This window comes from Salmo trutta, chromosome 14, assembly GCF_901001165.1.
Source record: "Salmo trutta chromosome 14, fSalTru1.1, whole genome shotgun sequence".
In the NCBI taxonomy this organism is placed as follows: Eukaryota; Metazoa; Chordata; class Actinopteri; order Salmoniformes; family Salmonidae; genus Salmo; species Salmo trutta.
Genome location: NC_042970.1, coordinates 37711667 through 37727377, shown reverse-complemented (window position 1 = coordinate 37727377; position 15711 = coordinate 37711667). Strand labels below are relative to the sequence as shown.

At 39.4% G+C, this 15711-nt stretch overlaps 2 protein-coding genes across 5 annotated transcripts in view; one reads left to right on the top strand and one right to left on the bottom strand.

Annotated features, from left to right (window-relative positions):
• The window catches only part of LOC115207995 (serine/threonine-protein phosphatase 6 regulatory ankyrin repeat subunit C), a 36960-nt gene extending 33039 nt beyond the window's left edge, over nt 1-3921 (bottom strand). Inside the window, exons 1-2 of one of the 2 annotated variants that reach the window (XM_029775672.1) lie at nt 3501-3921; nt 1556-1639 (exon numbers count right to left, since the gene is read on the bottom strand). In XM_029775672.1, the coding sequence (XP_029631532.1) occupies nt 1556-1639; nt 3501-3527 (111 nt within the window). In that variant the 5' untranslated portion in view covers nt 3528-3921. The remainder of the gene's footprint in view (nt 1-1555; nt 1640-3500) is intronic. The other variant, XM_029775671.1, reaches the window with a different exon arrangement.
• A 2288-nt stretch (nt 3922-6209) lies between these two features.
• LOC115207993 (coenzyme Q-binding protein COQ10 homolog B, mitochondrial) lies at nt 6210-13585 on the top strand. Of its 3 annotated transcripts, none has more exons than XM_029775669.1 (5): nt 6215-7740; nt 8764-8910; nt 9465-9657; nt 9792-9893; nt 13389-13585. In XM_029775669.1, exons 1-5 carry the CDS (start codon nt 7598-7600, stop codon nt 13536-13538), a joined length of 735 nt encoding a protein of 244 aa, XP_029631529.1. In that variant the 5' UTR covers nt 6215-7597; the 3' UTR covers nt 13539-13585. The 3 variants fall into 3 exon arrangements, with proteins under 3 accessions (XP_029631530.1, XP_029631529.1, XP_029631528.1); XM_029775668.1 differs by lacking the exon at nt 13389-13585 and adding an exon at nt 12509-13228 and having other exon boundaries at nt 6217-7740; XM_029775670.1 differs by lacking the exons at nt 8764-8910; nt 13389-13585 and adding an exon at nt 12509-13228 and having other exon boundaries at nt 6210-7740.
• The last annotated feature ends 2126 nt before the right edge of the window (nt 13586-15711 follow it).

The following is a 15711-nucleotide window of genomic DNA, read 5'->3' as shown; positions in this document are numbered from 1 at the left end:
TACAGAGCCAAAACAACCAAATTTGTCCCTGCCCCAATACTTCGGGGCTCAATGTATTTTGGCCTTGAAGTGACAAATCCGAAACGCCCACTTTGTGCAAATCCATGTGAATGCAGTGTCTTTTCCTATGCTATGACAAACATTATTTGCAACCTACATTTCTTTTTAGGGCTGGGTTTTATTTTAATGCTACCAACCAATGACCAGCATGGCATGTGTTTATTAAATCAGAAACAGCTGCAAAGTTCTTCCTCTTCATGACTGAGATGAGCCAAACAGCCTTGTGTCCACTTGACCGCCTGAGCCATGGAGAAAATTAAACGTATGTTTTTGCACCTCCGCTTTTTTTTTTACAGAAAATTGTCCATTTTCACTTCTTTTTTTATCTAGTCTGTATAATAAAACATTTAAAATACAAATATATAATACACATACATACACCTGACCATTTTAGAAATTGTGTGATATGATAGGATTTGTACTGCAGCCGAAACTTGCCAGCAGCCTACCTACCAAAGGCTGCACCGTGTCCATTACAATGTAGAAAAACACAAACTATCTTTCAATAGTTATCCATATTACCAGAGCTTCATCTTATTCTTTCTACCTATTTCTATGGCGGATTTGCTGACGCAATTTAAGGAAGATGCCAAAACTTGAGATAATAATAGATGGCTAAGTCAAAGATAGGCCAGTGGTTTCCATCTGTAGCGATGTTTTCCCTAAAGCAATGATTATGACGAATCCAGCTCCAGAACCTGCTATAGCACAAGCTGGCTAATCTTTTGAATATGGTGTAGTCAACAACAAAAAACAGCAACAACAGATAAAATTAGCTAGCTAGACAAGGTTATCATGCTAGCTAGCTACACCGACAGCTGTCATTGCCCTATTTGTTGATGTTTATTAACTCCACATGGAAATTCCCACACCCAATTTGTGAATATGCATAAGTAGCCTTCATTCTTTGGAGGTGGAACCTAAATGTGCATTTCCTCTTTAGGACAGGGAATTACATCGAAACAGTGGCTGCAACTTCCTCTGGGGAGGGGGGGGGGGGGGGGTCCTTTAATCTGACAGCCAACTGGTCAGATTACCAGAGCGGTAGAATGAATGAGTGAGGAACCTGAACTGACCAGCTACTTACTTGGATGGAAGATGCCCAAAATCCCTTACTGCTAAGCTTTTCCTCCCATCAATCCCTTAACCATAAGCTAATCTGCTCCTTGTCCTCAAATACATGGGACATGTGCACATACAAAATACATATTACACTCACAAGATGTCTCTTTAAGAGAACATGCATAGCTACTGTTGGAAGCTGAAACCAAGAATGTGAAGTGCAACATATTGTGGGTATAACATTACTGCTCCAAAGGATGATTGATTGACTGTGTGATATTAACTATGTCTGATTCAAAGTTGACATGAAGGTCAAAGCATGTAGAGGATTTGACGGGTAATCCCTTCCTGCTTAACTGGCTGGCCCGTTAAGCAAGATGTGGAGGAAATTGATTCGCACGGGGTCATGTTCATGTGTAGCGAGCCCTCTTACCAGTGCATTGACTTCTTCATTCTTGTGCAACAAAAACTTCACTTCTTCTGCATTTCGGCTAAATATAGCCTGGACCAGTGGAGTCTGGAAGAGAATATAAACACATTAAATATTCTGAGTTAAAATAAATACCATGTTTTTAAAAGTCAAAAACAGAAGCGTTAGAAAGGGGGGGTTGACTGGGTTGAGGTTTGATGTTTTTTTTCACACTTCCTGTCCAAATCATCCTAAAGTATATCAAAATGAGTTGTGTAACTCAAAAGTTACTTATAAATTATTATAAACTGGTTGGTTCGAGCCATGAATGCTGATTGGCTGAAAGCCGTGGTATATCAGACAATATACCACGGGTCATATAACAAGGGGTACGACAAAAAAAAATGTTCTAATTACGTTAGTAACCAGTTTATAATAGCAATAAGGCACCCAATGTCTGTATCCAGGCACTACGCATTTAATCTAAGAACAGCCCTTAGCCGTGGTATATTGGCTATATAACACACCTCCTCTGGCCGTATTGCTTAATTTGGACATGATTTGGGAAATGCTAATAAAGGTATCATTGACTTGCATTCATTGCTCTGGGAGACAAAATGCAATGTGGTTCGAGAACACAGATGTTTGCCAAGGCAGAGATGAGTGGCCGACAGAGACGCATTCATTCTGGCCTAATGACATACCGATCCTCCTGTAAATACAAAAAAAATAGTCCTATATGGTCCAATTTCTTGCAAAGTTCTTTGAAATGTTCTCTTGAATCACATAAAACGATGTCATAGTCAGACTACATGCCAGCATGATATTGGTGTGATGCTTCCCTGATAACATAGGGTGGATGATTGTCATTAACTAGCCATTTGAATTTGATTGGGAATTACGAAGACAGACACTAGTCAGACTTGCTCACTAGCTAGCTGCATGCACCCAACACAACGTACTTGGAAAACGCCTCATCACGCAGTGTGATTCAATCGTAACAGCTGATGGAAGTGAAGTTAGCTTATTGTAGTTTAACGTAGTGTCTCGTTAACTAGCTAAATACACAATGTGCAGCTAGCTAGCATTTATGTGCAACTAGCAAGAGACCTTACCAACAAATGTTAGTGACAGCCCAGTCCCTTGCTAGCTGATTGCAGCGAGCTACAGTAGCTAAATCCGTACCCTCGCTGCCAACTAGCTGCCGTTAGCTAGCTAAGCATTTAATACGTTGGCTGGTTGTTGTCTGAACAAGTTGTGCATGCCATAAGTGATAAAATCCCAAATGCTTAGACAGTTAGCTGGCTACAAATCTGAATATGACTCATCGCCAATGCTAGCTAACTAGCTACCGCATGGAATGGAAACCTAGCTAGCCGATTAAACTCAACTCCGCTAAATGTAATGGAGTTGAGCGGCAACTAGTGTGGACGGACTGGAGCTCCAACGTCACATAAAATGACGTTTCTATTAAAACCTACTGATTTCAGCACCCAACGAATAGCCCGAAATTAAACACGACATTGTTCTGTGTAATTGGGGGCTATTTGTTGGGTGCTGAAATCAGTAGTTTGATCAAAATAACTAAACTGTATGTGACGTTCGCGCTTCAGTCGCCGCTCAACTCCATCATAAATAATGTAGTTTAGTAGACTAGATTGGTTAGGCAAACTGGTCTAACGTTCGCGTGTAAAATCCTATTGCCAAATGTAACTAGTTGGCATTAGCAAGCGAACAAGTCATCGGTGACAATTTTAGCAAACAGTCCCACGTTAGAATACTTTATTGGAGCATGTAAAATGTGATCAGACTGCATCGTTTAAATGGCCATAAACTACTTTTCAGGCCAAGCACCGCAGCTAACGTGAGCTAGCTATCAAACCCGCCCTCATAAGGAAATAGTGATAAAGGAAGCAACGGTTTCAAAAAGGAATGTTTTAGCTAGCTAACGTTAATTCGCATTACCCACCTGGTCTGTTATGTTTTGTACTCCCATCTCCCAGTCAGTCAAACCGAAGCTTCTTCATTAGGATCGGGTGGAGATGTAACTGCGATATGTGTTATTGTGGCAATTATTCGGGGAAGTGTTTGTTCTGTGGCGTGTTTGCTCGCCGTTGTTATTGCTCTGATAGACACAAGTGTGCGTTTCTGAACGGCTGCAGTTGGTAAATTAGAACCTAGCTAGTGCAGCAGCGACATACAGTGGTCACTTTGAATAGTGTACCAACATCTATCCATAATTGTAATGATTCACCAGATTATTCCTTTGGTTTAGTAATATCGTAACTATGTCAGAAAAAAATATGTCTGCAATGAATGTTATACCCTTCTATATCGGTCTACTCAAAGAAAACTACCTGGACTAGTTGTGTGTTGGGTAGATTTGTCTTTTTTTGTTGTTGAGAAAATGCATTTTGTTGGACAATCTTTTGTAGTTTCTATCAACCTTGCTATCTTTCCATCTAATTTGCGACAGATTTTCATGCAGATATTCTAAAATATGCATACAAACAATACGCACATTAACCCACCAGAGATGTTTGCGTCAAATTGACTTGTCGATAAAAGGCTGATGACATAGCGCACATAAAAAACATGTTTGCGGTTTCCATCGCATTTTCAACTCTACTGTGTGTCCCCTCTGCTATTGGCATGTGCTCTCTTGCCAACGGCAAATACGAAAGTGTATGTGCGTGCTGTTTGCTAGAGCTCACATATAGCCTACATGATGAGATTAGTATGGACAAAAGAGCGAGATTATTTGTAATACGGCAGCTAAGTGTCGAAGATCATGTTACCAGAATAAAACCCTCGATATTTATTGGAAAGGCGCATCAAGAGAATCACCTTGCACTTTCAACCCTGTGAGTTCATCATAGCTCATTTATTTAATCTGTAGCCTAATAAACTGCATGCTTTCCCGACGAGTTGTAGTGGGACGGAGGACCACACAACATGTCATCGCGCGGATATGATGGTTATTATATCAACATTTGTGCATAAAAGCGTTTCCACCAACATTTCTCGCATAATTCATTTTACCTACACAAAACGATCCCACCTTGTCTAGCGCACTTTGTTTTGTCGACATTTGTCTACCGAAAAATTGTATGTTTCCATTTTTTATCCGACATGTACTTTATTAGCATAAAAGGATTGGATGGAAGCCTGATTATAGTGATAAGTACATTCATTGCCAAAATAAACTAATAAATCACGTGATTCGCAGCTATTTACCTCATTTAAGTGGGAGTGGCCTAATCTAGTCATGATGACATTCCAGAATAATCAAATGTTGCATTCATAACCAAGTGGTAAGGTTGTGAAGTCGTAAATACCAGTTGAATGCATTCAGATGCTTTGAACGCGTTAAGAAACGCTGATTGGCTAACGTCCAACAAGCAGCGTGAACCATAAACTGAAAGTACACAGATATTATGCTTTTAAACAAATTACAGTGTTCAAAACACATTCATTGATTGCTTTTCATAAATAATATGTTCGTTGCATTTAACTGCAGAAAATGCTGTTATCAATCAAATAGAATTGTATTTATTACATGAGCTGAATACAATTGGTGTAGACATTACAATTCAATACTTGCCTACGAACCTTTCCCAAAGATGCTGAGTTTAAAAAATAGTAATAAATAAAATAGTAACTAACACAAGAGGAATGACATAAATAAAATAAAATACACAAGAATAGAGCTATATACAGGGAGTACCACATCAATGTGCAGAGGTACAAGGTGACCAGGCATCCGGATCGATAATGATAAGAGTAAAATAAAGAACAGAGTTTTAGCAGCAAATGATTCATGTAAAATTGTGTATGCTTGTGTGTGTGTGTAGTGTTTGAATGTGTGAGGGATTTGTGTAGGATTGACAGCATAGTGTGTGTGAGTGAGTGTGTATATAAAGTCTAGTGAGTGTGCGTAAGGTCAGCGCAAGATAGAGTCAGTGCCGATAGTTTTGGTACCATCAATAGACTATTTAGCAGTCTTATGGCTTGGAGTAGAAGCTGTCTCGGAGCCTGTTGGTCCGAGAGCCGATGCTCCGGTACCGTTTGCAGTACAGTAGCAAAGTAAACAGTCTATGGCTTGGGTGGCTGGAGTCTTCTGCAATTTTTTGGGCATTCCTCTGACACCGTCTGATATAAAAGTCAATGTAATTTCCTTAGTAGGTGACATCAGAGGTCAGCATGTGGGAGAAGTCAGATCTCAGGAATGATAGACAAGTTTCCTACTAGTAATAGAGCTTGCCAGCTTGTAGTCCTAAAACCCGGAAATAAGTTACCTCTGGTTCGTTAAGCCATCCCTATGGGGAAAATAGGGTTTTGGAATAAACACAGAAAATAAGGTCTGAGGTTTACACAACCTCTATGAATGTGTTTTTTTTTATTATTACATCAATTCTTAAAAATTCACAAAAAATGATGTTAACTGATGAAGACTATCTCATAGAACAAAACTTTTTTTTTACCTTGTCAGGGAGTCATACTAAGACCAAGGTCTATTTTACAGATTAGCCCTGAATTACATCAATTTGAGAAAATAGAGACAAAGCAAAATATAAATACAAAATGCAAGCAGAAAGAAAAACATGGTCATAAAAAACAAACACATTAATCAGTAATAAGGTCCTCAATCAGCTTCCTGTATTGCCCCAGAGGCACCAGAACATCACATTTAAGAACATTTTGAAGGTTGTCCCACAAATAAGGTGCAAGAAAACTAAAAGCTGATTTACCTACCTCAGTAGAGACCAAATTCATTTATAGATTTAGCCATCCCCAAGACCGGTGTGGTAACTTGTGTCTAAAGTTTAGTAATGATGTAAAAGTGCTTTATATATGAAAACATAGCAATGTATCAACCTAAGTGACATCAAAGACGGCCAAAACACTTTCTAGTAGAGAATGCAGTGATGAGTCCTAAAATTGTCACCTGTAATAAAGCACATAAACATGTAAAATCTCCTAAACCTGTGTTTACTACTGACCTTATACTGACCTTATTTTCGGAGATTATCCAAAAACTACAAAAACGCCATTAACTTTCCTCATAGGCTTTCTCCAACGAACAATTGCTGGTTCTTACAAAAAGACGCCATTGCTATTTATCTCTATTACCAACTGGAGGAGTTCAAGAAGATTTTTCCTAGTCATGTAGTCCCACATTCACACTTGGTTATGAATGCAGCATAACGTTACGTGACTATCAGCAAAGAGGAAAAGCCGAAGCGAGAGGATCAACTCCGCGCTCAAAATATGTCAGCGCGAGAATACATTGAAAAGCAGACCAAGTGGGGATTTTTGGTATGGAGGTCTATGAGTCTCGAACTTGGTTAACAAAAAATGTAATTGTGAATTTACTACGTGAAGCTTATTTGATCGAACATAAGTTTCGTAATGTTTAGGTTTTTACGAAGTACCGATATAAAAGTGGACGCGCATGGCATTCCGGCAATGTTATATGAGAGTTGTGTTTCTTGTTCACGCGCGTATGTTTCCACCTGCTTGCGGACATATATTTCCATTGTTAGAGCGGTCAATCGACTATCTTGTCAATATAATAGATACTACTTGCCACCAGTTGAGCTGGCCGGATAAAGTAATAAAAAAGGAGGAAGAAGATGGCAGACGAAACGTTATGTCGTTAGCAGTTATGGCAGTTCATTCGATTGAGGCTAGAAAGCGATAAATTACATTTCTGAAATGTTAGTTAGGTAGCTAACGTTAACTGGTGGCTACCTGGCTAGCTACCGTTAGCTAGCTAACATTGTCCTGTTACAAACTACTTGTTTAACTAGCTAGACATTTTTACGTTCTTGAACTAACGTTACTAATTATACGTACATGTGTATAGCATTAGCTAGACATTTGACATTATTGAACTAACGTTACTAATTACACGTAAATGTGTATAGCATCAGCCAGTTAGCTTTCTAGTAGCGACCATCCTATAGCTCCCATAGCTTGGCTGTGTAGCGTGAGCTAGCTAGGTTAGGTAATTTGCTAGGTTAGATTGTTGTTGCCAGTCATCACTCTCTTGTAAAATAACAAATGGCTGGGTTGGCGCCTGTGACCACCCATCGATTGCCTATAGGCATACGGACATTCAGTGAGTTGCGGGATGTCTCTACATTTGGCAAAAACCGGTTGAATACAGTGTTGGGGCCAAGAATACGGATTCAACAACCAATCAGGTAAGCGAGTGGGGTAGGGGTGATGATGGTGCGGTTACAAAGTACACACCAAGAAACTTCAATTAATAGCGCGGGCTTTAGTTGCTTAAATCACTGAACAACAGGCGCTTATTGGACAGGCTTTTATTGGACAGGCTTATATTTCCTTAATGCGTACAGCTTTTTTTAATTTGCATAGTTAAATGTTTAATTCCAGCATTCACTTCCAGCAATTTAATACATGTATTCATTTCCTGCACAGTGTTATCATGTACACACGGTGCCACGTTTGTCTATTTAATTTTTTATTTTTTTTAAAGCTCTTAACAATAATTATTATCATTTGACTGTGCATTTTGGGCAGTTCTTACTTTCGCCACTAGAAGACGATCGTACGTTTTCTAGGGGTCTGTAGTCACGAAGTAGTTGTTTGTTTTTGTGCTTGCCAGTTAGCTAGCAGTTCTCAGCTGTTAGCAGCCTATTTTAATTTATTTTTATTTTATTTAACTAGGCAAGTCAGTTAAGAACAAATTCTTACTTACAATGAAGGCCTAGGAACAGTGGGTTAACTGCCTTGTTCAAGGGCAGAATGACAGATTTTGACCTTGCCTGCTCGGGGATTCGATCCACCAACCTTTCGGTTACTGACCTTCTGCCCCAAAATGGCTAGAAGTTTCTTACTGGCGATAATAAGATGCTTGCCATCATTATTTCGAGTCATTACTGAACTATTCAATGTAAAAAAAAATCAAACATTAAACAATTCATGGCTACCTCGTTAACAATTCATTTAGACCTGGCATTTATTTAAAACCATTGTTTATTTGCAGAAATGTGTTATGTTGCCCGGCTATTAAAAGGGACATGAGGCTATTTGAGACAAGCGTTTAATTAACGTTTTACGGTAATTTGGGTTTCTTTTGGGTTTCAACTGGTAACATTGTATAACAAGGGTCTTATTGATGGGGTTTATTAGAATGCAATGAACCAGTGTTTTAAAATGGTGTTTTGCAAGTCCGTGACTGATCATTCTTGGACCAACAGATATGTGACATCTTGTGGCATCCTTATGACCAGGACCCCCAGGATTCTTATCCATTTGGACAGTAGGACAACTATCATTCCCCCTAGCAGAACCTTCCTTAGTCTGGCCAACAAGAGGAAACAGTATTCAGAACGAAGAATCATTGGGTAATGCAGAGATTGCATCTGCGCTTCTTCTTCAGTGGACATGGCTAAATGCTGATTAATTTAAAGGTCCATTGCAGCCATTTTTGTGACGTCACCAGGCAGGCCAAAACTCCATCCCACCAAAACGGATTGAAATTTCAGGTTGTCTTTTCAAACAGCTCTTAGACTAAAATGGTATTATTATAATGTTCAGTTTTATTCCAACCTCAGTGTGGAAATATAAAACACAGGAAATCACGTTTTTGACTGCACTGGGCCTTTAATCAAAACATCCCCTTGTGTTCTAGTTCTATGACATGTACTGTATCCCATAACAATATTGAGAAAACACATGGCAAGGGCCGCATACTTAGCGTTTTCTATCTGTGAACTTTGATAAGAGCCTACTACTGTTATTGAACAACAGATTCATGTAAATGACAAATATTCTAACATCAAATCAAGCACATTGCATCATTATTCAGTGTGAAGACAAGATGTCTCGTCATATCAGCAAAGTATGGTCTCATGCAAATATGCTAAGAATACTATTTCCCCCTTTTTTTTCTCTGTAGTTACTCGATGCAGGAGATGTATGATGTGGTGGCCAACGTGGACGATTATAAGCACTTTGTTCCGTGGTGTAAGAAATCTCAGTTCATCATGCAGAGAGCCAGCCATGCTAAAGCCAAACTAGAAGTGGGTTTCCCCCCTATAGTCGAGAGATACACCTCCATGATCACCAATGTGCGCCCTCATCTAGTCAAGGTTCGTAAACTCAATCAACTCCATGATCTTACAAGTCTATTGTTTTGCAATGCTTTAAAGTTATTCTTTAACATTTATTCACCAATAATAACATGCACTGCATCTCATTTTACTGGCACTTCTCATTTCCGTAGGCTGTATGCACAGATGGTAAACTGTTCAACCACTTGGAGACAATATGGCGTTTCAGCCCTGGAATACCTGGTTATCCCAGAACCTGTACTGTTGATTTCTCTGTAAGTGTTTCCTTGTCGCACCATGCAATACTATTGCTATGCAGCTAAGGCTGTTGCGGTGACCGTATTACCGCCACACCGGCGGTCCTGAGCCATGAAGGCAGTCAAATTCCACATGACCGTTTAGTCACGGTAATTAGGCTTCTTCAAGCTCTGATCCTTCTGCTGGTCATTAGTAGCCTACCAAAGTTGCTTACTGCCTGGTACTCAGCTCTCTATTGTCCCTCTAATCACTCTGACATCCATGCAAATGTATTCAAAAATCTAATCAAACACTTCATGAGTGCCCATGAGCTCATGTTGCTTAATATTTCTGTAGGCTATGCAATTGTGGGAGAAAATGGAGTGATGGCCGCTAATAAAAAGAGGAGGATTCCATCAGCGTTCTATAGGCTAGGCCTACTATATTTATTTCTAAACTTCCCTAATATTAAGCACATTGCTTTTATTTACAACAGGAGTGTAGCCTACCTGACTGGCATGCAAATAAACCTTGGGGGAAAGCATCCTCCATTCGCTATTAAAGTGCATAGATGACATGTATTTTTTCCTGTTGCCCCTGTTTCGATACAGGTGCATGATAATGGTCCATTCTAAATCAAAACAAAAATGTCACACATTATTTAGTATATGTAAAGACAAGATTGAATCAAGAATAGTCTGATGGATGACAATATTAGCCTATCATTTGTGAATGATGCTCAGCATAAGAAATTATGCCTTTTTTGCGACTTTTTCGAATCCTAGTCCCACACCTCATGTAGCCTAGCCCATAGGCCTATATGTTTTAGAAAGGGAAAGGGGGATACCTAGCCAGTTGTACAACTGAATGCATTCAACTGAATTGTCTTCCGCATTTGACCTAACTCCTTTGAATCAGAGAGGTGCGGGGAGCTGCCATAATCAACAACCACTTGTTCGGTGCCCGGGGCAGAACGACAGATTTTTACCTTGTCAGCTTGGGGGTTCGATCCAGCAACCTTTCGGTTACTGGCCCAACGCTCTAACAACTGAAGTGGCCAAATAACTTCTTAAAATTAAGCACATTAATCTGTTTTACAAGGGTTGTGGAGCCTAACTGGCATATAAAAGCAGCGCGTGAGTTTCAAGTTTAGGGAAGATAATTTTCACCATAAAAATGCACCTTTTTATAATAAAAGCATCACATGCATTATTGTATTTGCGGTCACTTTTGATAATGGCGTTTTCCTGCAAATGGAACATTCACGCTTATTCTACTACCATGTGTGCATTGCTGTGCTTTATAATTTGAAAAAAATAACCTAATAGTTTACCATTTTAAGCTAAATGCTCTGATCTGTTGCGTCAACCATAAAAAATGGTTTTTGATGCTAGTGGCTGTATTAATTTGGGATCTATCGCATCCCACAACTGTCCCAGACTATGTTTGGAATATTTATTTCTCACACAGAATAGAATAGGTCGACTTTTGTACTATGTGGATAGTAGATTGACATGCTTTTGCTGTTCATTAGGCCTACTCGTCTTGTTGGCTGACGAAAAGTAAATGTGGACAGCTCTTTCAATATCTTCAATATGCACCTCGGAATTAGATAAGGATGCGCGCAGTTGCATCCCCGACGTGTCTGTCTTCACTTGTAGCCTGTGAGAAAGACCCGATCACATTAGTGAAAGGCGCTTCGGATTGCACAGCACACTTGGAGAAGGGCACAACGCAGCACTCCGGGCTGGAAAAGGCATGGATTTTTTGGGGGGTGCGTTACGGCCACAAAGGGGATGCCGCCGTGAAATTCGAGGCATTATCAAGTGCTTGTCAAATTGTGAATGAGAGGATGTTGAAGTGGATACAGCCTGCGCAAAAAACAACGCCGAGCACATGCCTTTCAAGTGACTTTTTTTCAAATCATCATTCTCATGCAGCCTTACTATGTATTAAAAATCAAAACATATAGCCCAACGTTTGTAGAACTAAAGTTACATTAATAACTCTAAATTAAGCATATAGGAGTACCTATTTCTTTGTTAACCGCTCAACACAGAATAGCCACATGTGCGGCTGTTGTTTTGAGAAAATATTTATGTTCAATTGTACTCTTCATACTATAAAATAAAGCCACAGAATTATAAGCAAATCTTGTCTGCTAAATGAACTAGTGTAGCCCACAGCCAGATCAGGCCCTAACATAAGTACAACTCAGAGTATGCTATTCTGTTCTTCTGAAATAGACTACATTTTCTTCATATCATGCTTCTTTAGACCTGTCTATAATAAATAATGGATTTATTGTTAAGGTGTAGGCTATATTACATGGATTTATTAGACTTTTAAAATGTAGATGTTTCAAATGTCTACATCAGTGGCTTGTAGGCTGTGTGGAAGCCAGGAGATGCTGAATGTGTTAATTAACATTCAATAACTGTGAGGCCGACAGTTATTTGCTTGACAATCACCGGCTGACTAAATTTCGTGACCGCCACAGCCCTATATGCAGCAAACTATTTAATACTTTGAATATTATAGTAGTATGAACTTCTGATTAAACAGACATAATTGCAGGTTTAATGATCTATTGGGGAAACATGATTATGAACAGAACCTCAACAATTTTCCACCTTTGCTTATTGTCTTCCAGATATCTTTTGAGTTTCGCTCTTTGCTACACTCGCAGTTAGCGACAGTCTTCTTTGATGAAGTCGTGAAGCAAATGGTTGTTGCCTTCGAGCGCCGAGCTTGCACCAAGTTCGGCCCAGAGACTAAAATACCCAGAGAACTCATGTTCCATGAGGTGAACCAAACGTGAGCCTCCATGTGCTTGTACATATCTGGGAGATTACACATGTCTTCCCCACTTTCAACCCATTGCGTTTTGTGGATGACCATTAGATGACTGTTGTTGGACACGGTTGAAGTGGGGAATGGATCTCCAGCTTGACTGCTTGAACAACACAGCCACCACTTGCATGTGAAAAGAGCATAATTTCAGACTGGACCGTCCTCCATATGTACTGGATTCTTAGGCCATTCTCCTATTTATTGCCATTTTGCTGCAGAGCCTGATATTTACTGAAGCAAAGTCCATATTTTGATGGGTGTAATGAATTGTCAGGCTTTCAAGGTTATTTTTACAAATCCAGTAAATACTTCAGCTAGTTAACTGGGGACTCATAAGAGAACTGAACATAATATATTTTGGGTGGTCAGAATTACCATGTCACACCCATTTGATTTTCATAAAATGTTTTAACAGGTTTGAATCCTGTCCACACATTAAATCTATGTAAAAATATAAACACAACAATTTTACTGTGCGTGTGTATATAAGGAAATCAGTTAATTGAAATAAATTCATTATGCCCTAATCTATAGATTTCACGACTGGGATTACAGATATGCATCTGTTGGTCAGATACCTTAAAAAATTTGACCTCACAATGGGGCTCAGGATCTCGTCACACTATCTCTGTGCATTCAAATTGCCATCAATAAACTGCAATTGTGTTCCTTGTCCGTAGCTTATGCCTGCCCATATCATAACCCCACCGCCATCATGGGGCACTCTGTTCACAACACTGACATCAGGAAACCGCTCGCCCACACGATGCCATATACGTGGTCTACGGTTGCGAGGACGGTTGGATGTACTGCAAAATTCTCCAGAATGACGGAGGTGGCTTATGGTAGAGAAATTAACATTCAATTCTTTGGTAACAGCTCTGGTGGACATTCCTGTAGTCAGCATGCCAATTGCATGCTCCCTCAACTTTAGATCTGTGGCATTGTGTGACAACTGCAGATTTTAGTGGCATTTTGTCCCCAGCACAAGGTGCACTCGTGTAATGATCATGCTGTTTAATCAGCTTCTTGATATGCCATACCGGGCAGGTGGATGGATTATCTTGGCAAAGGAAAAATGCTCACAAACAGGGATGTAAACAAATTTGTGCACAACATTTGAGAGCTTTTTGTGCATATGGACAATTTCTGGGATCTTTTATTTCAGCTCATGAAACGCATGACTAACACTTTACATGTTTATTTTTGTTCAGTGTATTTAGGTTTTAATTAGTGTAACCACAAAGATATTTAAGGACCACAGGATGTTATTAGTTGGTGACCTAATTCTCAGACCAAGCCTATGCCCACCCATGGCTGCACCCCTTCAGTCATGTGAAATCCATAGATTAGGGCCTAATGAATTTATTTTAAGTGACTGCTTTCCTGATATGAACTCAGTAAAATCTTTGAAATTGTTGCATGTTGCGTTTATTTTTGTATAGTATTATGGCAGATAGGCAAATGTCAATGTGGTGTTTAATTGTAATATTCTGAATTCTAATCACTCACATTTAATTAAAAGATTGAAAGGGAGATTTCTATATCGCTTTCCTATAACATTCCCCTGATTTGCCTTAATGTTTATTTTGGGGTAAAGGGACATTTTAACGTCATATTAATCTCCAGCACCACCCCAACAAATGTGAAAACGGCATGTTTATGTTTTGAAAAAGTTTACAATGACAGTGTGCATCATGATTTTAACCAATTATGAGTAGGCAGTGCCTACTAATTGGAACCACTTAGAGGAAGATATCTTGTACTTCAAAACATAGAAACACTCCATTTTCATCTAGGTTGGGGTGGTGCTGGAGATGTTGAAAAAGGGTGATTCTGTTGGTGGGAATCAGGGCTGTTTAGGTCCTGCCAGCAATTACAACCCCTCAGTGCATCCCTTTTATGTATGTATTTTAGACTTTAAAACAAAAGCCAATAAACTAAAGTACAACTTTTTTGTCGTATTTGTCAATATCAGGACATTTCAGGTTGTCACAGGAGTGCTTGGCAAATTAGGAGAAAGCGTATCGATTGTCAGCCAATTTGTCATTTGAAGCCACAGTTCAAATCAGTTGCAACACAGCAATTTTGTATTTTCTAACCAAAGCACACTGATCCGTTGTTTATTTTGAACCCAGTCTCCGTACCACAGGCATATGATGTCTTGACCAGGCCAAAGGGAAGCAGAAACCTGAGTGCTGTGGAGACATGTCTGGAACAATATTAATAACTGAGATGTCCTCAGAATACTCCAGCCAACACATACGTACCATACAATGCCGGCACAGAATAACATGACTATTCTGTGGTAACCCGTTTTGACCACACCTTCTGTAAATGCATTCAGGTAAAGAATGTGCAACAACCACATCTCCATAAACAGACGGCAATAAAAATCAGAATTCGAGAGAAGAGTAATTGTTAACATTTGCCTTTTATTTAAAATTGTTATCCATTTGCTCTCCCACATCCAGCTCTGCTAGAAAATAAAGCTCAGATCTCTCCACTTCACAATGATCTCACATAAGATGTATTTATCTTTAAACCAGAATAACCCAAGGTTTGGTTAGAACAGGATCAAATACAGGAACAGGACAAATTTTAAACCCTAAAATACATATACTATTTGGGAAATACACTACAGGTGGTAGACAGTGTGAGGGGGGGCTGTTTGAAAACAAATTAAATGAATAGCCAGGAGGGTACTGTCGGTGTTGTACCCAATTGGAGTGTATTGGATATGGTCTGCATTGAAACAGACTATTACAAACACAAGCCCTCCCCCCACCCACTAGACCTGAGAGCAACCTTAACAATCCAGTTGAACACCGTTTTTTTGTTTCGTTTTTAAAAATTTAACCTTTAACTAAGCAAGTCAGTTGAACAAATTCTTATTTAATGATTAGTTGGTATGGCGTTTCAGATGTGTACTTGCGTGATGAGCAAGATGAGACATTACAGTTGGATGTAGTAAAACCAGCAGACTTTCTAAAACAAACATTT

What these genes read in the sequence shown, in the direction of transcription:
- LOC115207993 (XM_029775668.1), top strand. Translation starts at nt 7,598, where the DNA reads ATGGCTGGGTTGGCGCCTGTGACCACCCATCGATTGCCTATAGGCATA. An exon ending in CGGATTCAACAACCAATCAG is followed by an intron (nt 7,741 to 8,763) that starts GTAAGCGAGTGG and finishes TTGGACCAACAG; the next exon opens with ATATGTGACATCTTGTGGCA. An exon ending in CCTGTACTGTTGATTTCTCT is followed by an intron (nt 9,894 to 12,508) that starts GTAAGTGTTTCC and finishes ATTGTCTTCCAG; the next exon opens with ATATCTTTTGAGTTTCGCTC.